The following is a 26,588-nucleotide window of genomic DNA, read 5'->3' as shown; positions in this document are numbered from 1 at the left end:
CATTTTAGAGGCTGACACAATTTTTTTCTCCATCAGTCAAAATGACCGAGCATTCATATTCAGCATCATTCTGCCAAAGCCCTTTGAAAGTACATTGAATTAGACCCTTTGTCTTTCCTAGAGGGTTTTTTTGTTTTATTCCTTCATCAGGCAATCTGCCAAGTTCAGTATCAATTCTTGTCCATTACATTAGTCCATGTGGCTTTTGAGGAGTTAGACATGTGGGGAAGACTCTTAAATTTGATGTTTGTCAATGTTACTTCAGTTCAGATCAGTGAAACGTTAACTTCGTTTTTCTGTAAATTGGGGAGTATTTATTTCAACTGCTATTTCTCATCCTGCTCAAGAAGAACTATCCTCAACTACTCCGTTCAGTTTTGTGAAGCAAACCTTATAGGTGCCTTGATCTTTGTTCTCTGTTCTTGCAATTCCAATTATTTCTCTGCTTCATTGTTAAGAGCTCTTAACCTTGTTGCTATTGATTAGGGCAGGCCCTCTTGGAAATTCTATGAGCCGGAGTGTGAGATGGCCCTCCTTGAAATGAAGGGAAGGATCTGTTAGTGCTTGACTCGCAGGAAAATTTTATATTGGTTTTAAGAGATCCTTAAAGGAAAGCAGCTCTTTCCTTTCCAGAGGAGTGCTTACTACAATAACAGAAGATATTTACCACTGTCCTGGACTCAATATTTTAACTTGAATGTGCTGTAGCAGCAATCCTAGCAATTTTCTTTTGAAAATCTGCTGATACAAAGAAGATCAAATCTTTAAGTTCGTATGTGGCTCTATTTCCCACGTAATCTGAATGGTTTTAATTGACTAAAAATGCATAGCTTAAATATATGCGAGCAGTAATAATGTCTCTTCAGAAACAGCTAAAACTGTACCCCTTGCATAGATACAGTAGGAAGTCAGTGGTTCACCCCTTTGATATTTTCTCTATCAAATCATTACAGGAAATGTTGGTTTTAGTAGTATAAGAGGTCAGTTTATGTACTGTTGTTATACAGAAGTATTACAGAAAAGCTTCATTTTTCTTCTTTGTAAGATTTTAGGTCTGATTCTATGCTCCAGTAAATATCCCTGTAGGTTACTAAGGTTTGGAAACAATTCTTTGTTTTGCCAACCTGTCATTAGTGATATCTTTATCTTTTACTTTCTCCCATACAGAGTGCTTAAAGTTACTGCATTTTCTGTACAATATCCTATCTTGGATCATAACTTGCTACTTCGAACATTCAAGTTGTTAGAATTCTGGACAACAAATTAATTTACGATTATTCCCATTTTAACCTTCACCACTGGAAAAAAAAGTGCTGTTATTGCATAGTACATTTTTGTGCGTTGCTCCATGTTCATTTGCTCCTATATTGTATTTTAAACACATCTTGAATGTAAAGACTCTAACATCCGTGTAAAGAGTGAATTCAGTCTTATTTCGAATCCCTTGAAATGTTGCCCTGCTGAGGGACAGCTGGATTGGCTTGGAAGATCCTAAGCAAGCAAGCTGATGATGGGTCCAGTTCATTTAAAAAATTTAATGGGCAAGAATTGATACGAATTGCACAATTGTAAAATGTTTAGTTTTCAGCACTGTGAAAGTAATTGATCCAAAAATGTAGTACACTTTTGTGGTAATTGGCATGCAGCAGTGCCTCTGGCTCTGGTGTGAACCTTTGTCTGTTTTTGTTATCAAACTGCGGATGGAGACCAGTTTGTCCAATTAGACTTGCATCCTAATGTTTTGAGATGCAGCTCATCTAATTGCTTTTTTTATTGACATCTGTTTTCCTTCTTTTTGCTCTCTAAATTTTCTGGTGAAAAATAGAGGAAGGTTTGAAAATGAACTATGGAATGTGACCTGTCAAGAGTGATTTCACTTTGAAATCTGAACTTTCCAAAGATTCTGGTATATCAAAACATGCTATAGCAATTACATCTGTTAGATATTCACATAGTCTTACATTTTAAGTTGATCATTAAGCAGCCTTTTTGCTTCCTAATCTCTTGCTGTGGTTCTCAAATGTAAAGGAAATCTTTGTGATAAAATACATAGCAAGTAAGGTATTTATCAGGATATGTCACTTTAGTCTTTGTAGTGTAGCCACAAAAGTTGCTGTAATCTTCAAGGTTTGCCCAAGAAGGGAGGTCAGGAATACAGTAGGGTGGCTGCTTAGCTTCCTTCCCTGTGGCATAAAAATGAATGTGGAGGCAGCGAGCCTAAATACATCTTTGAATTCAGTTATTTGATTACAGGTTATAAATGGCTCTTAATGGAAATAGAATCTGGCTTAAGGCACACTGTTTTGCATCACTCATAACCAACAGCAAGGACCGGGCAAGAATAGTACATTGACTTCACCCAGCCATAACAAGAAGCCTGATAGCAAGGCTTCATGGTGCTTGGTGGCCGTTAAAGCCTTGTTCAGTAAGTGACAGCAGAGATGTCCGAACACCTTTGGTCTGTGCTCCTGCTTTGACGGAATTCTAAGAAAATATGTTTTTGTCTCTTTTTCCCCCTCTTAAAACAAACAAAATCCCAACATAATCTCTGCAATACTTCAAAGTATTCCTGGGAGTCTTGTTGAATACAGAAGTGTGCTGTGTCCAGCCCTGCTGATGGCAAGCTTCAGCTGTAACAAGTGAAAAGTCAGATGAACCATGGTCTGAAGTTTGCTGAGGTTATGCTGGATAAGATTAAAACGAATAGTGATTTTGACCTTATTCATCAAGTTTTTAAGCGCATACTTAAGTGCTTTGCAGGAATAGCCCTCTGTACCTTTGAGAGAGAGAAATTACTGTAAGTGTTAAGGCCATTCACCCCATTCACCTTTCCCTTTTATCTTAGAGGTAAACTGGCATACCAAAAGAATATGGTAGGGAAGTCCTTGATGTTCTAAGATGTTTTTCCACCATTCAGAGCTTCTTGTTCGTAGCCGAAGAAGCTGACATCTCTTCAGCCAGAAAGGTTGTAGCGCTTTTCTGCTGAACAAGAGCTTAATTTCCAACTAATTTTCTATATATGTCTCAGGTTGTTTTGGGCTTCTCTGTCTCAGTGATCTAGCCATCTGTCCAGCTCTGAAAATATCTTTTTTGAAAGACGCTTAACCTGTACTAACTCTTAAGTTGTAAAACTGTCATATAGTAAAAGCTCAACAAATGTATTTGTGCCTGGTGAAATCTACTCAAGAGAGCATTATTTCAGAGAAGAGCACTGCTTAGTGTGCTAACTAGAGTCTGTTCAGTAACACTCCAGATAACGAAGCAACTTTCTGCGTATAAACTTAATTCATTTGAAAATTAATTTGTTCCCCTTCATAGGAGAAGAAAAAAGGTTTGATTCTGTCCTCTGCACTTACTGTACAAACGCATCCTTTGCTAGACTGCACTAATCACAGCCTGTCTTGTGCAAGGAATAGGAGAAAAAGGAACAGTTGCTTTCTTTAAGAAAATGCTTAATATTTTAAAATACATTTTTAAAGAGTTGGTGATACATCTTTTTTTTTCTTCTTAGGATGTGCTATAGTTTCCTCTAGTTTTCAATACAAGAAAGCTGTCGAGTTCTGAAGTTACAAACTTCTGTCTTGAAGTATGGGGCAGAAGCAATGTCTGCATGTCTTATCTTTCCAAGTGGCTTCACCAAATCTGTATGTTTGTGCAGGGAAAGTGAGTAGTAGTTAGGCTTGAATGCCATTTTTTTTTTCCCTGACACTTCAAAGTTCTAATCATTTGAGCAGAGATTTTGCTATCAGCAAAATAATCTTCACCTCTGTTTAACACTATAGCTTGCTAACATGATCTAGTTTTTGGGTGATGTCTTGACTTACTGCAGGACTGATGATTCCACTGCACTCTTGAGTATATAGATCTCTCATGGCTTTTGCATACGGTACAACTTCCATTATTAACCTCTAGTGAAATGCTCCTTTGAATGAAATTTGCATTTCACAATGTTAGCTTAATTGCCTAGTCTAAAATTAAGAGTATATAGGTACTTGACATTTTTCCCCTTTTACCTTATTGGACGTGATGTTTATGTCGCACAGAAGCAACTCTTCTTTTATATTCATTTTTTCCATTTGGCCTGTAATGTAAACTCTAGTAACTTTTTTCCCACCAGATAGTTTGCATAAATGTGTACAAGCATTTACTATAAAGACAATTGTAGTGTATAGTGTATTTGTGTATATATGTATGTATGCATATACCATGTGCATGTGTATATTATTATATGTATAAAAATGTTTTATTTCTTAGCTGTCTTCTTGCCGCCTTTACAGTCTGTATGTTGTGTACCTAAAGCTGCTACTGGCTGTGACAGTTCTGAGTGCATGGAGTCTGTGGGGTGAGCCTTGAATGCTTTGGTAAATGAATGTTTTGGTGTCAAATCTTTGTAAGCTCTTCATGTGACTGTTGAGTTGCAGTGTGCACTTTGTTCTCTCAGGCATGGCACAATCCACAAACAAATTGATTTAAAAAAAATAAGATTTCACACAACCCAGAAGATGTTACAACAAATCGATCAGCCAAGAACATACAAAGGTACATCAGCTTATATACTAACAAAAGAAACAAGTCATTTCTGTGGCGTAGGGCTCTTGGGTCATATGACAATGTTTTATTGAGGTAAGAGTAAAATGGAATAAATTTATGCATGGGCATGGATTATATCTCTGAATCCCAGTGGAAAGTTCTTACATACAAATGCATTCTAAGAATTATTTATTTGCAATGTATTTAGATGTCACATTTGAGAATTGGAGAACTTTCTGAAGCAGATAGTTGTCAAACTTGATGCAGCTGTGAAATATAGTACAAATTAAATGATATCATTACCCAAACCCAAGTAATTATAAGTAATATGATATAAGCCATTAAACATTCATTGTTCCACTTACCAGTTGGAATGGTGCTACATTACATGAGTGTTCACTGCTCTGGATCTGGACCCTTGCTGTAAGCGAGCAGCTCTGTCCCTGCTGTCCTTTCCTTCCCTTCAGGGTTGTTGTCTTTGCCACAATAGATTCAGCTGTATCAAGTATGTCAGGAAACAGCCAGGATACGGGTCCAGCTTTCAGAATGTAGTGCTTGTTTCCTTCTTACTGAAATACTGTGATTTGTTGGGACAAAGTTGAAAATTATATATTCTCCTGGCAAAATATTTACTTTTCAAGACTTTTTCTATTGTAACTATGGGGTGAATGCAAGTGTTTATCTAGCTAGCATTTGTTCTTAAATAGACATGGAAGGAGAAATGAAGGAAAAATTGAGATTATCTCAGTTTTTTTGCAGGAGCTTTATTATTCTCATCAGCTTCTGGCCATCAGAAAGTTGCTTGTTCTCAGATACTGCACATAATGAGTATGAATATTAGATCATAACCATATCTGAAAGCTCTTTCCATATTCCCCTGTCTATACTCAAATAATAAAGGTGAGGGAGTGCAAAGCAAGTTTTTAAAGGACGGCAAAATTAAGTGCTTGGGATTTTGGCTTGACTTAAGCACAGGCATTGAGCAGAAAAATAACATTTTCACTCTTACAGATATCCTTCAGGTGTCAGTTCTGCAGAATCCTGGTTTTATTACATCAATCACAAGCAGCTTAAGGCTTCCAAAAACATAGTCACAGACAGATGTTGAGCCTGTCTGGGGATTAGAAATATCCTCTTCCATTAAGTATAAATTAACTTAATCACCAGGTATGAAAGATAAGCAGCATAAACATCATTCCCTGAAGCTTTCATTAAAATTAAAATTCTATTTAAAACTAGGCTTGTATTTTCTATGACTTGATCCCCCCTTCAAAGAGATTATATCTGCTTGTAAATTTTTACAGTGACAGAGTGACAGAAATTAATGTATTGGGGGCAGTGATGTTCTCTATAATTTAACTTCTGCTTCTAGTCGTCTTTTAGAAGGAGAGATGATTGGCTTATTTTTAAATAATAATTGGTCTCTAGTCTCTGAAAAAATTGGAAAGCAATAAAACTGCCTAGCACCCAGTTGCCGCAAAATGAAAGCAAAGCCACATGACTGAACAGCAGTGTAATCATCACTAGTGTTATTTTGTGTATGTAGAATTCAACTGCTTAAATAGGAGGATTACTACTCATAAAATGCATTTGCACAGCTGCTTTCTGCTCCATTGGATGACAGGGTAAAGCTCCTTTTCTACCTTAGCATAATTGTGACTGCTTTCTAAGAATAATTTTCATATGGGAAGAAATACCTTGGGGCCTAGTTTTTTTTTCTTTTTTTCCTGTTCTACAGTAAGACACTTGGTGGCTCAATTTAATGTTGGGTTCAATATCTTACCAGGCTTTACAACTGGTGTGTCTTTGCTATGTCCTGCTATATAGTATTTTTAAGGCACACTTTTCTAAAGAAACAAAGGAAACTCTGGAGAAATAATGGGGTATGTAAGTACCTTAAAAGCAAATAGTAAATACAGATAAATCTATTGGGAATAATGAAAGCTACCCCTTCCACAAAAAAATATAAAATATTGGGGACCGTACTTAATGATTTTTGTTCTACAGTATTTTTTTGGTACAGCGGAACACGTCCTTCCATGTAGGTTTTGCATTGCGTGTGCATTATTTCATTATAGTAATGCCATATTTCCTGCAGTACTCAAATAGATGACAGGGAATAGCATAAGCATTCAAAACTGCTATTACAGTACAAGTAGCAAATCTTTAGATAATACTGACTGATATTACCATTGTTCTTAAAATGAGAAAGCTAGAACTAAAGAATCTCAATAATTGAGAAATAACTTTTGTTTCAGCATATTGAATGTGACAATCCTCAAAAGCGTTTCTTCCCTTAGAGTGTTACAGAATTAAAAACGGGTCAAGTGCCACTATGAGACCCCGTTAAATATTTATCCCAGGTATCTCTTTTCCATCTCTAAAGGATGCCTCTCGTCTCTGAAGGATGGTGTGCTGCTTTATGAGTTCCTTTCATCACCTAGCAAGGTCAGAGTTTAACCAAACCAGACTTATCACAGTGTCACTGGTTGGCTAGCAGGTTTCAAACGGTTCAGTAGACTGAGGCTTAGTTTAAAATGGCAAGGGAATTAACTCAGCCTCTCTGACTTTACATTTGCATAACAGCCTTCTTGCAAACTTAAACATCCCTCTTCATACGTGTTTCTTTTAAAAGCACATCTGAAAACAAGCCCTGTTTGAGCTGGAAGATGCTAAGATCACAAGCACCTGTATTGTCTAAAATATTCCATCGATACTGGAGCAAATGTGTTCATCAGGGCAGATAAAATCTGCTCCAATCTATGGACAATTCTTCAAATAACCAAATGACCCAGCTTCTGTACTGCTGAACTTCCTCTGTATTGGTGCTTTCTCTGGCTGGGTTGTCTTTGGAAGTTTCCATGGTGTGTTGTCAAGGGAAGGATGTAGATCTCTCTCGTTCCCTATGCCCTGGTATTTTGGGGATGGCTGTAATGGTGTTAGCTGTGCCCACACGGTGAATGATCTAGGAAACCTGAAAGCTTGTTTCTGTTACGGAGTACAGGAAGCTTTTATTTCTGTAGCCTACAAGAGTAGACAGCTGCACATTGAGTGAGGATAACTGGGAGGGGACAGAAGTGACTGTGTCTGTGTAGGCCAAAATGGGAAAGGTGAGCACAGTGAGCCTTTGCTCGGTCTCGTGTTAGAAATTCTTCTGAGCAGTGCAGGGTTTAAACAGGTGCTCCGTACAGCTACAGTGAAAGGAAAGGGATAGTCTCTGAATATACAGCTGCAGGAGGTGTGTCATGCCCCCGCTGGCTGACGTGCCTCCTAGTCAACAAACTGCATTTCTTTCTGGACACAATGTTGTAGGACAGCGCGTTAGCTTGTCTCAGGTTTGAAGTTTGATGTAGAGGCTCTGGTCTGCTCTGTGTATGCTATGGAAATGTTCGGAATATTCTCATCCATCGCTTTGTATCCCCAGTGTGGAGCATGTCATTTTCCACACTAAGTTTCTGCATCTTGGAAACTCTCAATAACTATGGGTTGAGAAGACAAACTTCAACAGCCTACAGTTTTTGTTCAAAATCTACTTAATCTTTAATGAGAAATGTTTGTTTTCATAATGAATCTACCCAGTCTGACGAGGCAGCAAAGCGTCCTTCTCAGAAAGGGGACTGAATGTCTGTGGATCTTATGGAGTATGATACATGGTAAACAAATAATGCTCACGGGACAGAAAATGGAAAGCCTGTAACTAGCAGATGCTGTGTGAGAGATACTTTGGTTATTGGTGATGGACTGCAGGGATTTCAATTGAAGTTTTTAAAGAATCAGATATATCGTTTTGTTTTTATTAAGCAAATGGTAAGCCTACAGAGTACATCTTGAATTTATCCTTGGATTCAGGAACAAAGCTAGCGTGCTCCATTTGTTTCACCACTCCAGAGTGAATGCAGTATTAGGCCTTGATAAAGGTGCAGGCAACATTAGACAGAGTCCTGCTTCCAAACGAGGTTAAAATGAGGCGATTTGACTGCTTTATTTCTTTAATCAAGATACAGGTTGTTCTTCTGTAAAGAGAGATGGAAATTCTGACTACTGTCAGCGCTCTTCCTGCTTCCAGAAGACATATCTGCTTCTTTTTAAATGGATATTATATGATGTCAAGTTAGTTGACTGCCAACAAAACAGTGATTATCAATCCTTATTTTTTATTATGATTGATTCTGCTCTTTGAAAGGTGGACTTTTGACTGCTGTTGTTCTGACTGCCTCAAAGCATTCTTGAAGCATTGAATAAGTCATGTAAAAGTAGTAATGTTTCTAACGACTTGTAAAACCCTACTCTTTTGGAGTTTAATATTCTTTTAATATTTTTTTTCTTTACGGGATGTTGTTTTTATTTTGAAAAGAGGGAATATTAATGCTATTGAAACTATTTTGCGAGAGAATGAGTAGATGAATATTCACTGTTTCTTCAAGTGAAACTAGCAAGTGGGTGGTTCAAAACAAAAGATGCTGATTTTTCACACAACGTGCAGTCAAACTGAAACTTGCTATTGCGTACTATGAGTGCTAGAAGTCTCTCTGTGCTAATAAAAGTAATCGGATTAGTTCATAAAAGAAAGTTCATGAGTGGTTGATAATACAAAGACATTGTTCTGGCTTTGAATTACTGTTTCCTAAATGATTTACTTGTATGAATGCACACACAAACACATTCATGCATATACCCTCCAGTAGCACACGTGTACCTGTTTCTTGGGAGGTCCATATACTACAGTGATAAATGGTTGGATAGATAGATTTGTCATGCAAAATCTTGTGTGCTTTTAACTTTAACGTAGTCCTTGCTTCGAGAATAGAGGCTCAGCTGAGGGAATAATTATAGCTTCAGAATAGAGAACATACTATTTTCTTCTATTAGGTAAGTGGTTGTCAGCTGATTAAAAAGAAAAAAAAAAGCTTAATTTTTATTTCTAGCAATGCCCTAAATGTTAAACATATCAAGTGAGCATTCTTAGAAACATTAATATTCCAATTTTTACCTAATTTTACTCTGAACCGGACAGCTAAATTTTCTATACAAGGATACAAAATGGTGTGAATGTTGAAGCTTTTAATTAGTGGTTGCAAATTTGTTTGTCCCTTAGCAACTTGTATTTACATAAAGATTAAGGCTGGTCAGAATGAAAGGGATAGGACATAGATGGAGAAAACATTAATAAGTTAGTACTCATGTATAAAAGATAAGTAGTCTTAGATGTTTCCATAAGCTTTATTAAAATTGAATTTCTTTTTTTAAAGATGCAGTTAATATTTTTCCACGGCTGATCATTTCTAAAGAGAGGTCTGTCATGAGCTGCAGAATTAGAAAAATTAATGTATTGAGGTCAGACATTAGTATGTAAATTAAGCTTTGCTTTTATTCCATATGGCACCAGAAGCATTACCTTATAGTTGACCTTTCATTCATTTAGCCTGACTCAGCTGTGTCAGTCAAAACAATTAATTCTGAGGAGCAACTTTAAAGTGCAGGGCTCAGCTTTCTTCTCCTCCCCTTGCCTGTTGGAAAGCCCATGAGAAAGGAACTGATGGAGAAAGTCTCTGCACGTTTCCCTTTCTAGAGATTCATTTCAGCATTTTGGAGTTCCTAACCCCTTCCCCACAACTCCACTGCAGCACTTGTCCAGAAACATTTTGCAAGGTTTTCAGGGAGACTAGTGCAAAGCATGAGAACCTTGTGTGTTATACAGGGACTCCCGAGATGGAGTCCCGAATGAAATAGTAAGATAGATGCTGCTTGGAAGTCATGTTCTGGAGTAAGAAAGAACAGGATGGTAAGTATTGCATAAAAGTTTTTTAGTGACTTTAAGTGTTATGAATATTATAAAACTGGTAATTCTGTTTGCCGTATGACCGAATTAACAATAGAAACGGAGGTGAAAATCCCTCATAAATTTTCACTGCTGTAGTACTTAGGGCTGTACTTCCGTTTCTTGTAGCTGTACTGACAGTGCTTACACCCGTCTTTAATTGGGTGACCCTTGGGGAGTTATGTCATCCAGCTTACCCTTATGGTGTGTAGATGGCAGATGGCACCTGAAATACAGAAGAAAATGTAATGGTGCATTGCAACAGAGTGTAATTTATCTTAGCACTAGGGCAAAAAATATGTCGTGCACTGTTTTCTTGCAAAAATGTGCAGACCACAGTAAAACTCTGTTTTTATGGATCCTGAGTCTGGCTGTAATATACCTAGCTAGGCAGTTTTTCTTAATTAGTTGAGACCACACAGAGATTGGGTGCATACAACTATGTTGAAGAGATGCACAGAAAATAAAATTTTATTGAAGTGCTACCTGTGGAAGCAGTGGAGAGTTACACTCTGAACAATCTGTATGAATGCCTGCAGTTACGGTGAAACTGCACCTTAACTGCACTGTTAAAGGGAAACTGGTTTTGAGTTTTTATCCCTGATCTCAAAGGAAGCTGTAGGTTCTTCCCTTTCTTTTTGTGGAGGAAGAAAATAAATTCTAGGTGGCAATTTAGAGCTTCTGCTCTATACTGAACAATATTTTTTCTTGACTATAATAGAGTTTTTTCTATGAACACCATCAATTTTCTATTACCATAATGCATATCAAACATTTAATAATTTCTCTCTCTCCTTTCTAACAAATAATTTCCATTCCTCCTAGATCAGGGAGATGGGATCTTCCATGTTTTTCCCACCACTTAATACCTTCCTATATGCAACAGCAACCAAACAGAACTGGGTAACAGACCTACTTTCCTGTGATTTGGGAAGAAACAGAAACCATTACTTTTGCCATTTATTTTTGGTTTAGGTACCAAATGGTATTTTAAAGGCAGAATGTTGGAAACTTAATTGAGAATGTATCAGTTTATTTGGAGCAAGACCAGTGATAAATAGTGGATTTCTTTTTGCAAAGAGAGTTTTTATTATTAATAGAAATGTCCAGATTAAGGGGACTCACCGTGATGATCCAAGAGATTCTTTTCATGCCTTGGTTCCCAGGAGCAGATAGATGTCTTTACAGATATTCTCACTGCCTGTCTACATATTAGCTATTCCACAAAATGCAGCTGGCTATCTTGGACAGAAATCTGAAAGAAGACCCTGAGAAAGACAAACCTGCGTACTCTAAATAGATTGTGCATCCTTGAAATTCTTAGAGATATCCTTCAGGTGTCAGGCCAAAGATGAAACTGCTTTGAAGAATTGAAGCAAAGACCTTTCCCCGAATTTTTATCACAATAAAGGTACGAGAAAAAACATCAGAAGTGTGTAGATTGCCTCGTTGCCATTGTGGAGGTGGACTGGCTTACACCTGCTCCTGAAAAGTGAACATGTGCTCTAGAGTGCTGAAATAACATCCTAGTGCGTCTTATTGTCAGCTCTCCAGATATCTGTGTGCTTCAAAGCATTTCCTCCAAATTCACACAGATTGCTGTGGCTGACTTTGACTTTCAAAATATTCAGTAGAAAGGTATCCTGTTGATGAGAAGCTTTGATTACTTGCAGAGGAGTACAGATATTTGGATCAGGCATCTAACAGGAGATATGGCTAGTCTGTGACAGAAACAGGAGAAAAGAACTGGAACACAAGATGAGAAGCTTGGGCTATCGGTACAGGAATATGACTTGATTGGCCCCCTTGCTGTAATAAAAAATGCTAGTAGTGAAAGCCAGCAGTAGATCAAACAGATTTTTCTGATGCTCAAAAAGCCATTTAGTATTGGTTTAGGAACTCTTTAGAGCTAACAGTCTAATTCTATTTCAGCGTTTCTAAATCCAAAATACTACTGCGTTTACAATTAGAAAGCTTTCAGGATTTTTCTGAACAGCGACACATGACTACAGTTCTGCAGGGGCTTAATTAAATGAGAGTTATGTTACAAACAACGTAACCTTCTTCACGGCTCTACATTTGGTCATGTCCTAGTTCATCTGGATGAGGACTGGAATTTTAAATTCATGAACAGACCTCGTAGGATTAAAAATAGAAGACAGCACAATTATTTTCTTGGCTGTACATACTCTGACTCGTTTGGCCTCCAGAAGGTACTTGATGGCAGTGAAATCACTATCCAATCTCACATGAAAAGGAATGAAATTAGGAATTCATATTTTAAGCTTTAACTAAAGACAAATGTTACATTATCTTTCTACTTTGCTATTTGCAGCAGAGGAATGTTATTAAAGCACTGCCTCAGGTTTTTTAAAGAATTTTTAAAATCTTTCATTTATCAAAAAATTATGGTTACTCAACATTGGTGAAAACCCGTGTGGTTACGAAACAAGTACCATTATTTGAAAAAATTTTAACAGTAGTGTGGTTACCAGAAGAGAACTCCCTGAAATGCAGCGTGACAGTCCCTCAGAGCAGCAAGGGCTTAGCACTTAAAATTACACAAACACCAAAAGAGGCTGAACACGGATGCTTTTCGCAAAGAACTGTTGCGGCCTCATCTTTGCAGTTCATCTAAACAAACCCAGAGGTGGCATGTGCTGCAGGGAGAAGCTTCCTGCGTGGTTCGGTGCCGAGCAGTCACAGCTGGGCGCACAGCCTGCAGGTGGTGCAGCTGAGGGTGCGCTGCTGTCATCCGTAGGTGTCAAGGAGCAAGTTCAAAGCCCAGATCCTGAGAGCTCAAAATCTGGCTCCAAAAGTGGCTTTTAGAAATTAGGTATCACAACGCAATTCACGCTTTCTTTGCAGTCCTTACTTTTGTCCTTGGTGTTAACATTGCCATACATTTATTTTCATTATGCCTCTCACTGGAAGTTAAAAGCATTACTTTGAAGTATTCTAGACTGAAAGAAGACACAGTGTGTCAATGGATTAATGCCTTTCAGGGAAACTTAGGAGAAAGGAGGCTAAAAATCCCTTGGGGATATTTGGTGTGGGTGACTGACTACAGGATGGTTGGAAGTGGGCTAAGGAAAGCTGCTACCTTTTAGAATCAGAGTTGGAAGGTACAGATTTGCTGTAGATCTGACTTGATAATTTTTACAGTACTGTGGGTGGATAATAACTATGTTGATTGTTACTCTCTGCTGGAACAGAACTTTATGAAGGACACCAAATCTGCTCAGAAGCACAAAAGATCAATGTAGTAAAAGCACTAATTTTTAAATACGTAGTGTGAATTATATTCTTGATGATGTGTACTTAGAAAAACAACGGGAAAGAAAATGAAAACCTGTGTATACTTAGTGGGTGCCAAATAATTACCACCAGCTATCAGACTTTCTGAGCTTGTGACAATAGCAATCTTCAGTTTTATTTAGGTGCGTCAAAAGCAGAAAAAATGTAAAAATGTCATGCTGAATAAACGTGATATTCATTTTTTAATCTTTGTCTCAACCAGCTTTATTTAGAGAATTTGGCAACAACAATGAAAATGAAATAATATATTTTGACAGTATTTACAGAGGATTTGTAAAAAAAAAAAAAAAAAAAAAAGCCCAGAAATTGTCTCCTGAGTTGTGCCTGTGTGCGTTTATGTGAACAGTATCACTTCTGAACATACTGATAGAATTTCTCCTTTGCAAACATATCTTAATGTGCTTTTTGTACCTCACTTATCAGGGAACATAAGAGCTTCTAATCATTATTGGAAAATAAGTTTAAAAACAGTATTAGATTATAATAATCTCTAAATATTTCCCATGAAATGCTCCATGAAATTTCATGAAACTCGCTTCTTAACCTAAATTAGTTTGATGCTGGTAGTAACAAAAAAAAAATGCAGAAGGACAACTATTGAATCTTGCAAGAGTAAGATTAACATAAAATACAATTATTTTATGTTACAGATCTCAGACTTCAGAGCACGTGTCGGAAACAAAAGATGAGCTACTGGATGCAGGACCAGCAGACGGACTGGAATATGATACCAGCAAAACTACGGAGGCAGGCCTGCCTTCCCTTTGTCTCAAGCAGGTGTTTCCGAAGTATGCTAAGCAGTTCAATTATCTGCGACTTGTGGACAAAGTGGCTGCGTTGTTTATCCGATTTCTTGGTGTAAAAGGGACAACAAAGTTGGGGCCAACAGGTTTCCGAACGTTTATAAGGTTAGTAATATGTTTTCTTTAGGAATGGAATGAGGTGTAGCACAGAAGTTAGAAACTCAAAGCCCTACTGGGTAGCAGTACTTTACCTGTGCTTATTTTAAATTTTGTTGGATAAAAATAGGCCTTAGCAGCTTTACACTTTTAGCTGGTAGATTTAGTAATACCTTTCAAGGGAACTTTACCCCTTAAGTTTTGTTGAGACATTGCATATTAAAAATAATATAAAACCCTATACATACTTCCAAATTCCCCAAATGCCTGACCTATGATTGTGTCTAGTAGAAACATGGGTCTTTGTTCTGCAGCACATCAGTGGTACTTTGAGAGATACTATTTGCAGTCCTTGTCAGCATGTACCTTCTAGTAAACCTCAGGAATACGATTGTGAAAAAGTGACAATTGAAAGTGGGTCACTTGAGATCTGATTTTGCTAGCTGTGGGGCCACAGCTCTCTGCTTCAGGCCAAAGTAAAGGATTTCCAAATGCCAGTGCAATGCATTGCCCACTAAGGATTTGCATTATGAAATTGCAACTTGCAGTTGCAAGGAACTCGATTTGTTTTTTTCACACTTTTTATTTTTTTTCATTCTTTTTAATGGATGGATCTGTGCTTGTCATGGTACAAATGTCTCATGTTCTGTCTTTCACTGACAGTGACAAAATAAATAAGCAGCAGATGTAGTCTTAAAATATAGATTCTGTTTCTATGCAGATGCATTTAGTATTCAGGAATGAATATAAACAATTTGATATATACAAATTACAGATATATAGAAAAATACTGAAGGCATCTGCTCTATCCATAGACCAGTGCAGGATGTTTTCCAGTTCTGTATTTTCTATTGTTTGGTCCAGCCTTAACTTGGCACTTGTCAGATGAGCACAGTATAAATGCCAACATTTTCTTTTAATAATATTAAAATAAATTGTCATATCTTAATGAATACTCTTTGCAGTTTCCTCGTGCGTGTTAACTTAAACTTTTTAATATTAGCAAATATTTTTCTTTATTTTCCCCCAGAGGATCTAGGTCAATTGTCTGGCCTCTTTCTGAACTGCTATCTTTACTGCTCCTTTCAGAAAGAAGATTGTTTCTGAGATGTGTTCTGTCTCACTTTTCAAGAATGAAATGGCACACAAGTGTGATTTGTGTGTATGTGCAAATGTGTGTGGGCAAGTGGTTGCAAAGGTTATCCACTCAAATTTTTGCTGAACAAAATCTGCTCCCCCCCCACAATGATTTCTTCATTCAAAAAAAAAAAAATAGAAAAATATGTAATGTGGCTCTAAGATTTTTTAAAATTATTTTTATTTTTGGACTATCTAGGCCACATCTGAGCTCTCCTCTGTTTTAAATGAGCTCTGCTTAGGCTACTAAAAATTAGGATTCTTTTAAATTATCCTTTTCTTTTTTTTTTCCTGGCTAGAACTTTTGGCCAGCTCTTTGGCATGTGCATTGGTTCCAGCCAGGCTGCCAGACATCTGGAAATCCTGGACAGATGGCTAATTCTCATCTACTGATCAACTCTATACTGTGGGCTTAGACCACACAAGTCAGATCTCCCACATGTGCTTATCACCAAATGCTTAAGATGCATCCAGAGATGCTGCTGTTCTCCATGCAGTGTTCAGTAACACACAGGATAAATCTGTTCAGTGTTCAGATGGGAAGAAGTGATTCTGTGCCTAAAAGCTTTCCTCCAACCCTTTCCAAACAGGATCACTCAAAAAAGAGTATTTCTCTGTGCAAACTGTGCTTTATGTGGATAGTCCGTGCAGATTTGTGTTGGGTTTTACCATGTACCAATTAACTCCATTCTGCTATGGCCTCAGAAAGAATAGTAGCAACAGCCTTAGAGAAAGCTGTGTATAACAGGTGGTCAAGTCATATTTCTTATTTAAATATTCAGAATTTTTTGCTTGCTTGTTGCAAAACCAAGATAGATGAGTTAATCTGTAATCTGACCTGCTGCCTTTTGTTGCTAGATATTGACATGAGATTGAATGTACAGATGGGATTTAAATGCATGCCTCCAACTGGACCATGCATCCTCTCCAGAGCCGTTTCTTGGCAAAGATGGTACTGACATGATTTGAACAGACAGCAGGGCTAGTTACATATACGAGATGTTCTGCATATGAAAAACGCAGGGCCTTTACCATTTCAGATATATTCACTTAATGAACGTCGGTTTGTTTGGCATCTGCTGTATGTCTTTGGTTAGACTAAGTGTGTTACGATAGGTGTGTACATACGGTGCAGGTAAAGTTTGCTCCCATTGTTCTCTCCATTGCTCTTGCATAAGTTTTTCTACCTCGGAGGTTTGGAAGTAAACAGACTTCTTTTTTGTTGTTCATTTTTAACAGAAACTGCAAACTGAGTAACAGCAACTTTTCAATGGCTTCGGTAGATATCTTATACATTGATATCACGAGAAGGTGGAACAGCATGGGAATCGATCACAGAGAATCAGGTAACGCTATTTTGTTTTTGAAGATTCTGAAAGCTTTTTTTGTAGCTTTGGTAGCTCAAGCACACCCCAAACTTTAGTAAAGAATACTGGGAACAAGGCATGTAAATCTGAGCATGTACATGTACAACAAATTGTTCTATTTAGTTCTATGGCAATTTACCTTCATCTATAGAATTAGATCACTGTTGGTTTTCAGTTTATTTATTAGAACAAATCTTCTGCAAATCTTCTCCCCTTTTATGCTTGCAGTTTTGCATGCATAATTCTTGTTGCTGTTTGCAGAGGAGCATTTAAAAATGCTCCCAGTGGAACCTCCAACTTAATTACAGTGTAAGAAGATATGTCCGTATTAGAGTGGCTTACATGGTCTAGCAAAAAATCAAACAAACAAAAAGCTGTGCAGGAGCTAGAAATAAATATGCTTAACTTCATTTTGATTTAATTCTGTTCTCCAAACGGGTTACTATGGGGACAAAGAAAACTACCAGTATTACTTTCCAGAGAGTTTCCCCCTGCCCAACTGTACACTCCTTCTTTTTTTTTTTCCATTTGCATTGTCCTTGTGATGGCTCAGGGAAGGACAGTAGGTTTCTGCACAAACTCCCACAGTGCTCAGCTATTAAATTGGCTCTTAGTAAGGAAGAATAGCAGCACGTTCTCCTACAAGCACCCCTTGTTGCAAATTGTGCTACTGTTTGTTCTTACAGGAGCATTAGTCACTTAAGTCACTTTTAAGCATTTTTGCATCCAATGTGGGTTGTAATGCTCAATGCAAGTGTACTCGGGATGGCTGAAAGGCTTCTATAAGAAACTTACTCTAATGGGGATTCACTTGTCCTTGAACTTCCTCCTTCTTTCAGCTGGTCAGAGGTACCTTCTGCAGGAAGTTCCAGGTTTGTACCACAGTGTGCCACTTGGAGTGTCCTTTCAATTGAGCAACCTCAGGGAGAGACATTACAGATCAGTCATCTAATTTTTTTTAATATGTTAGTCAAGAACAGTGGCTATGGGAAGCTGTTTAATGAACTGTCTTCAGTGTACCTGTATCCACAGTAGAGTTCATCCCCTTTCACTTCTTAGGCTTATAAGATAGATTTTTCATAAACTCCTTTCAAGGGAAAACGAACTAATTGAAATGTCAGTGTTTTCTTTTGTGAGTTTGGCTCTTATCTTCTGCTCACAGTAAAGGGCAGGCGTTCTTGGATGTAATTAGTTTCCCCTCAGTGAGAAATGGTTATAATAGCATTGGATCCACACTGATAACCCTTGGGTCCTAGAACTGACTTTGTACGTGCAGATCAGCGAGATAACTTCCGATATGAGTATTTGCATTGGTGAAGTTTAGAAAGTATTTCTCACAACAAAAACCTCTTCAAATCTAATTTTTGTAAATGTTTGAATATATAATTTTGGCCGAAGTGGTAGCATACTATTGCTGCAGCATTAAAGGACTTTGAAGTATTGAATGTTGGGATGATACCGGGATGCCCATTTCCTGTTACTTAATGCAAATTGCATTGCGTGTTTGTTTTCCTGAGGTTACTAAAGCAAATTATTTGCTCAAGAGAATAGGTGGTTACTAATCATCAACAAAGGGTTTCTTCTGTTGATTATCTTATGGACTTAGGTTTTTAATGTAAACACAAATGTTTCTGAAATACTACGAAGGTGTTAACATGGTAGGCAGCACTAGGGCAGCAGAGCATTGCTTAAGGCGCCCAGATTTACTCACATCTAAAAATCCCTGCTGTGTTCCCCGGGTATAGTATTCAGTCTTTCCTTTAAAAATGTGATGTGTTTTCAGTTTTAAGTCTGTTATTTGTCCAAAACAAATTCTTCTAAAATATGTTTGTAAAGTTGGTTTTCGAGCATCTTTGTTTCAAACAGTCATAGTCTGCCTTCTGTTGTCTCTTCCTGTATTCTTAGGCTTACCTGGGTACGTACATAGCCTGGGAACCCAGTCTCAGCAAAAAGTGGGAGGTTAATAACACTAATAGCATGTTCAGTTCTTCATTCAGAAGATGAGACGCTTTGGAAAATTTCAGAATATCTATATTCTTATTATATGTTCAGCCTTATTAGTGAAAAGCAAGGTTTGCATTTCTTGATTAAATAATTAAGAATGAAGAGTGTTTCTCTGGCTAAAGAAACCACTTTTGCATAATGCTTTTTTAAAAGCTTCATGAGCAACTGATCCATATATTCTAGATATAATTTAGTGAGGTGTTTGCAGTGAGTTGGTGAGTTTATTTGCAGTTATGAAGAAAACATATTGAAAACGAATAAAATGAAGAAAGACTCTTATAATTTGCTAGAAAAACAGTCAATCTTACTTTAGTAGTGAGTTTCTTCCCCATCTGCTTTGGTCACATTTTTAGATCTAAGGCAGTAATCTATCAAAATAGTAGAGGTTAATGATTATTTCCTTCTTATATTGATGATGTAAATACACCATTTAACATATAACCTAAGTTCTAAAATTGCTATTACATTTCTATATCAAATTGAGTGTCTGAATTTGGCAACTCTTCAGTAGTTTTTGTACAACATTGAATAATTTCAATTGCACTAATACTCCCTTCTCAACAGCGATAAAAAAATTGTTAGTGACGTCTTTTGTGAGCAGTTTACAGCAGGGAAACAACAGTTGAATGTTTCATACTGCTGCTCATTGTGGCCATCAAGGTGGATTGTCAAGGTTGCATTTAAATAAGCTTGGGATAAAGAAATCTCAGTGCCACTGGTATAAACTAGCATGCTGGTCACAGAGCTGCAAGCTGGTATCTTAGAAACTGGTTCAAAATAGATTTTTATATAAGAAGTTGAACTTGGACATCAATGTATATAATCCTGCATTTTTCTGAATGATAAAATAGCAGAAAAATCAGAAGGTTTCCCAGCTGAGGCTGATTTCTTGTGTTTTATATCAGTACTCCCTTGCAGAAAATAGATCTGCAGTTCTCTCCTGCAGAAAGATCAATAATCTCAGTGACACACGTAATTTCTGAGTGTGGGCAGGTATGACAGTAAAATTATTTCTGTATAAACTTATTTGAATATTTAAACATGCTTCCAAAATGTTAATGAATTTTCTGTTTGTATGAAATAGATAAGTATTATTTTGTCTTAGTTGAACGTAGATATCTTATAATAATATCCTGTAGGCTCTGGTTATGAAGTCAGATAAGGCACAAGGAGAATAAAACAGACTGCTCACGTGGCTGATGGAAAGAAGAAATCCAGGCCTAAGGTTAGCTGGGAGAAAACGAAGGCAGAGTGTAGCAGGGTTGCTGTGGCTGTTTGTGTGTGGATTCCTGCACTACTTTAGGTAGGGTTGGGTCACCTTAGTTTCACCGATGTGGACAAGTTTCCAGGTACAAGTCGTATCTAGTCAGGTTTTGAGAGAACTGAGTAGTTGCATTCAGTATGTCAGTTATGTGGTTAGCCGATGAATTTCACTAGCAAGAACAAGACTTTCAGAAATTAACAGATTTGTTGAGTCTCAGTGTTTTCTAGGTGTTAAAGCACGCACACTAAACAAACAAAAATCCCATTTCTGATGGCTTTGCGTTTGGCCCACTTCCAGCTGTGGCCAATACAAGAGCTGCTGCTGTTGCTGTAAAACAGCAGCTTCTAACTTTTCTCATTAAATGCTTCACAGGAGTGTCACTTATGAGGGAGAAAGTGTGGATGTGACTAAAGGTGTTTTCCCTGTCTGCAGCTCACCGTGACTGATAAAATAATTTACTGAGCTGGCAGCTGCTGCTTTCAGATAACCCAGCAATTCAAGCTGTTCTACAGCCAAGGCTGTAAGCAATCCAGCTGCAGTCGGAAAGAGAGAAATTATCCTTCAGAATGTAATTGTAATATTTTGAAAAGGTGCCTTTCCTGCGGCACCAATAAGCCAACATTGAGTTTAAAAAACAAAACAACAACAAAAACCATTTCAACATCTCATCCTAAAATAATCTTCTAAAATGTATGCTCAAACTGGGGGAGCCAGTTAAAACACAAAGCAACTGTAACTGTTCCTTGGTGCTTGCATTCTGCAAAACTGATTGCGGTCAGGCTTCTTAATTAAGAATTAAATTAGGTATTACTTCAAGGTTTTAAGTATAATAATTAGGGTTAATATGCAGCCCCTCTTTCCGTTGCCTGTGGTAATTTGTTACTGGGTTGATGTGATCAAAGAACACCTGAAGAGCTCGGTACTGCAGTGTATGGCTTCTGCAGGGTACTTTTGTTTGTGAAGGGGCAGAGTAGAGTTTTATTAGAGCAGAGCAATTTTTTTTGGCACTGCACCACTTTCCCTTTGTACAATTGAACTGTTTGTTTTTTACTCAGTTGAAACAAAAATACTCTTGTAGAGGTCTAGGGTCTTAACATTAATCAAGGCATCTGGGGGGAAAAGGAGAACAAGGAACCTTCCACAAATGAAACATTTTTCTCGAGGCATGACAGAGTAATTTGGGTCAGTTTAATTACACATTTTAAAATGGGTCAGTTTAATTACACATTTTGAACCCAGTTGTTGGTGTACCAGTTTGGATTTGGATGCCAGGGTGCTGGTCAGGCTGATGTTTGTAAAAACTGCAATAGTCTCGATGATAAGGAGTATCACTTGTCTGCAACTCAGCTTGGGCATATGCTGTACTGAAACACAAAATGAGCTCACGTGTGAGTTACATGCAAACAAAACTTTGTCTTTTGGCCTTTTTTTTCTCCTAATGAGCGTTGTATATGGCTGCTTTTTAAATCAAATGAATGTCAACTGGCACAATCGCATGTGTTCACACATGGCACATACACATTTGGCCTTGGTAGCAAAGAAATAAGATCTATTATGTTTTAAGAATGCAGTTTGCTGGCGCACACTGTGTTATGAATCTCCTTTAAACTCCTTTTCCTTGCAGGAATGTGTTTGCAAGCCTTCGTTGAAGCTTTCTTCTGCCTGGCTCAGAAAAAATACAAGTCACTTCCTCTTCACGAGCAAGTGGCATCATTGATTGACTTCTGTGAGTATCATCTGGCTGCCCTGGACGAAAAGCGCCTGGTGTGTGGACGAGGGATTCTGGAGCGCCGAAGTGCAGTAGCTACTTGTCAGACTGAAGGACTTCAACTTACAGCAGCTGCACATAACACCCCTCCTAAAGCACAGAGCCACAGCTAGTAAATTTGCAGATTATAGAAATCATCGCTATTAGCAGTGCTATTTCACCAGGGTGGAGCAGGGAGAGACTGAGGGAACTGAGAATTAATCTTCAGGTACGTACATACTGCAGTAGATGGAACAGACTATTGAATTCCTTCATCCGATGGTCACAATTTGTTTATTACAGCTTTTTCTTTTTTATTTATGCTCTTCAAAAGGTCAACTGCAAGGTCCCATTCTCAAATAATGATCCTCCCTCACAATGGCTTTTTTTTTTTTTTTACGTCTCCATTGAACCTGCAGTACACCTCAGTGACAAACTGTGCTTTTATTCAGAGTGTGAAGACAAGGAACAAAAATGCAGTGGGATGATAACCACCATCATGGGATTGGTTGAACTGAGAGGCATACTCATGTCAAAGGAATTACACTATTTTGTATGCACTGAATGTATCATGAAAACCAAGTAAGAAGCTGCAGTCTCAAATAGCTCGTGTGCTTGGAGAACTAAAAGCTGGAATTGCATTTCTGGTCAGACGTCAGGCTTTTGACCCTGAAACAGCGACTTGAACTGTACTTGTTGGTATCAGTACAGATGTGCTCATTGTCTATGGCTATGTACTTATTTTTATAGTCAATCTTAAAACACTGACATCATATTTTGGCTTCTATTTTGTACGTCTTTGCCATGACAAGTACTGTTAATTTTTTTAAAGAAAAACTAAAGATGTTTATCCTTTTGCTTCCACAGAAAAAATAAGATCACGCTTATTCACAGGATAAAAAAAGGTCAAATTCGGTTAATTAAGTGGTGCTTTTGTCTTCAGGTACTAAGCACTGCTTCTGCAAAGAGCCTTACAGTGTAAGGTGTAAGAGGTTGTCTAGGTTCCAATGAAACCAATCCTGTCACTGACTTTAGGCTAAACTAATTGCATTCTAGGTTTGCTTTTCTTATATACTTTTTGGGTGTTTGTTATCCTATTTGGAACTGCATTAACATTTAGAGCAGATTTTTTTTTCTTTGCACATATCTTCATATTTCCCTTAAGTAAGTACAACTCTCTACAAATTAGATCTTTATTATTTAACAGGATGTTTTGTCAAGAATGCTGGACTATACCACTGGAGCTCTTTTGGAGGAGTTCTACAGAATAGTCTTATTTTTCAAGAAATGAACTGTGAGTTCCATAATCACACTCTTCTTGGGGGTTGGGGGGAAGCAGAGACATGAGACTGGTTGTAAAGAACACGAATAACTTGGAACTTCAGGGCTGCTCAGCCAATTTTTTTTCTTGACTCATATTTTATTACCATAATGTATCTCTACATAGCTTGATTTTTCTACTCTGTTCTGTTCTTTACTGTTAATAATCTACTTGTGTTCTAGTGTTCATCATATTGTCAAAAATCTCAAAGTTGTAAGATGGCACAATGGCTGGGCAGTTAGGCTTGGATTTGAGAAAATTACCTGATCTTGGTATCTAAATGTTCCAGTGGCTGGCATATCAGAAATGTTACCTGGAATACACGAAGTGTGTTGTCAATACAGAGAAAGTCCACACATTTAATGTCATAGACTAAATGCACACACAATATTGAGTGACTTTTTACTCTAGGAAAAGTTTAGTATTTACTTTCTTGATTTTTTTTAGGTTTAAGCAGCATGCATTTTTCCCAAGTGGCAGTCAGTAGCATGGCAATACAATGCAGAAGTCCACACATTTAATGTCACGGACTAAATGCACACACAATATTGAGTGACTTTTTGCTCTAGGAAAAGTTTAGAATTTACTTTCTTGAGTTTTAGGTTTAAGCAGCATGCGTTTTTCCCAAGTAGCAATCAGTAGCATGGCAATACAATGCAGAAGTCAAGCTGCGCCTGCAAGAAACTAATACCTAGCATGTGTTAATAACAGATGTGGGAGTAGCTTCTTCTCTTCTTCCTCTGTAACAGAAATAAGAGTAATAGTAGACGATTGTTGTTTTTTTCAGTGGCTAGACAGTTTGAAACTTTGTGTTGTACATAAGAGGGTGATTGTAGACTAATGCCACTGCCCTCTGCCTTGTTTAAGTTTCATAAAGATTATTGCAGTACGAAGATAAAATGCCAAACTCCAAGGTCTGGCAGCTGTCAGAACAAATGAAGCTGAAAGGGTCATTTTTTTTCCACACTTTCATTGTAATATATTTGAAGGCATTCACAAGTTGAAAAATGGTTACTTCTCATTTTGTGACATCTGACATTTGTCTTGCAATTGGCAGTGTGTTACTAGAAAATAGCTTACAGTTGCTCTCATCTTGTGATTGATGTCCTGTAAAGACAGAGTTATAGAAGACTAAGATTTGAAATGGTATAAATGCAAATACCTTTCTTTGGAGCTTTCTAGTAGTACAATCTATGCCCTAAAATATTGTGGGATTTTTTTGCTATTATATAAGTTACCCTGATATCAGTGAATTAAATTAACTATTGCATATAATGAACACTAGCAAGATCTCTATTTTGAGATCTTCATATTCTCTGGATCTAATACTGATTTTCATAACCTGTGCAACAGGCTGGTGCAGTATACCCTATTTATTTCCAGTTTCAAGTGTGAAGGGTCCCTTGTAGAATAGATAAAATATTCAATTATCTGCCTCTAGTAACCCGGTGTTCATATGTTTATATAATTGGAAAATTGAATGCCGTATTATTCTCAGGGGTGGGAGGTGGGGGGTCTTGGAGTAAAATAGGAGTGTACTTCAGAGACCTCACAACAAAGTCACACTTCCCTTCCCTTCCGTCTAATGCAATTTCCTCGCAATATTATTCAGAATCCAAAGCAATTTCACATTGCTTTTAAGTTAGCAGTCTGTGCAAACACAAGAAAATGACCAGAGATGCAGAATTCAGAATATGAATTCTAATGCACTGATAATCTGTTAATCCTGAGATAGCTTTCTAGCAGAAGCAATAATGAAAGGTATGCAAGTGTTGTTTTTTAATAGTACTTTTCTATATATTATTTTCAGAGAATAATATGCTCACAAACGGAATACTGAATGCTATATATAAACATAGCATACCAGTGAGATCTTTCTTGTTATCAGACACATTGGGTCTGGTATTTTTCACTGGATATAAATCAAAATAAACCACCTAAACATCTAAAGCAGATTTGAGGCAAGTGTGTCCAGCATTTCAGTCCAGTCATTCCCCTTCCCTGCAGGCTTGGATCTAGCCTGAATGCAACTAAATTCACTAGGTGACTCCTTGCTCAATGTAAATGAGTTGTTGCTCTGCATGGAGCTGTTGTAGTCTAAGTTGGAGGATGCAGTTTGGAAACCCACGTGATGACGAGCGATCTTCTCCTCTCCCATCTGAGCCTAGCCTTGCATAGTTCATTGGAAACAGGGTAGGTGCCCGCTCTCATACTGAGTGCACTGGTCAGAAGGGGCTGGAGCCTCTGCAGAGAATTTTGGGGGCACGAAAAGGGCACTGCTCCGCACTGTGGGATGTGGGAGTTCTCGGGGCAGTGTCATGCTGAGGCTGTAGGTCTAGAGCCTCAGGAGGAGCAGCTGCCAGTTGGATCCTGCCTGGTCAGTGCCTCGACTGCTGCTCCTACCTGCTATGGCGTGAGCTATAGATTACTTGCAACATGCCCTTCACAGGGATGTGAAGCTGTGCCCTGACCAACTTTGTGCGTGCGTGCACTCGTAGCTTGTTAGGCTTTAGAGAGGGAAAGAGCTTAATGACATCTCTGCTTCATGTTGCCAACCGAGTGACTTCTCATTCCGTGCTGACTTTTTTGTGCAGTGATTCCCTTGCACACGATTGTTCCCGTGCGTGAAACAGGAGCCTCAACACCTGCCACCATGTGGGCTTCAGCGCTGGGCTGGCATTGCAAATCAGTCATTATGACAGCTCTCTCTCCAGCCCCGTGTCTGACCTTATTCTGATTTCTGTCTGATGGACAGTGACAATCTGCTTCTAAATATTACCTAGTTCCCTCTAATTTGTTTCCTTTTCCATCATGCTTTACTGTGTTTCCTCCTAATTCCAAAATCCTGTTTTTCAACTTGCCTAATAAAGCGATATGATCAATTTGGCTGAATCCATTAGTTTAAATTTCTTTTTTTGCTGTACAATGTTTTCTGGAAGATGAGTGTCTTTGAAGGTGAATATATCCTGCTTCATCTTTTTGGGGTGTTATCTTGCATCAGCCTTTGCTGAGTAGATGCATCAGTTCGAGCTTTTCCATGTAGGTTGATCAGAAGATTGATCTCTGCAGCTTTATTCAATTAGTGCCAGCCCTCGAGCCTCTCCTCACTCAGTCTGCCATGGTAATAGTGGTTGCCAGTGCATGGGCTTCCTTTCTTTGAGTTTCTTAGATGAGAAATGTATA

At 37.9% G+C, this 26,588-nt stretch overlaps 1 protein-coding gene across 4 annotated transcripts in view; it reads left to right on the top strand.

Moving 5' to 3' along the window:
• Positions 1-26,297, top strand: part of TTLL11 (tubulin tyrosine ligase like 11) — a 56,255-nt gene extending 29,958 nt beyond the window's left edge. For 2 of the 4 annotated variants that reach the window (XR_014574460.1, XR_014574461.1), the window contains 4 exons: positions 14,317-14,574; positions 16,942-17,048; positions 21,962-22,313; positions 23,292-26,297. Coding sequence is in view for 1 of the 4 variants with exons in the window: in XM_083807476.1 (XP_083663602.1) it covers positions 14,317-14,574; positions 16,942-17,048; positions 21,962-22,218 (622 nt within the window). In the remaining 3 variants the exon portion in view is untranslated. Of the gene's footprint in view, positions 1-14,316; positions 14,575-16,941; positions 17,049-21,961 lie in introns of all 4 variants that reach the window. The other 2 variants (XR_014574462.1, XM_083807476.1) reach the window with 2 other exon arrangements.
• The last annotated feature ends 291 nt before the right edge of the window (positions 26,298-26,588 follow it).

This window comes from Anser anser (genome assembly GCF_964211835.1).
Source record: "Anser anser genome assembly, chromosome: 21".
Lineage (NCBI taxonomy): Eukaryota > Metazoa > Chordata > Aves > Anseriformes > Anatidae > Anser > Anser anser.
The sequence above is the reverse complement of the archived record's forward strand: the minus strand, read 5'-3'. Positions and strand labels throughout refer to the sequence as shown.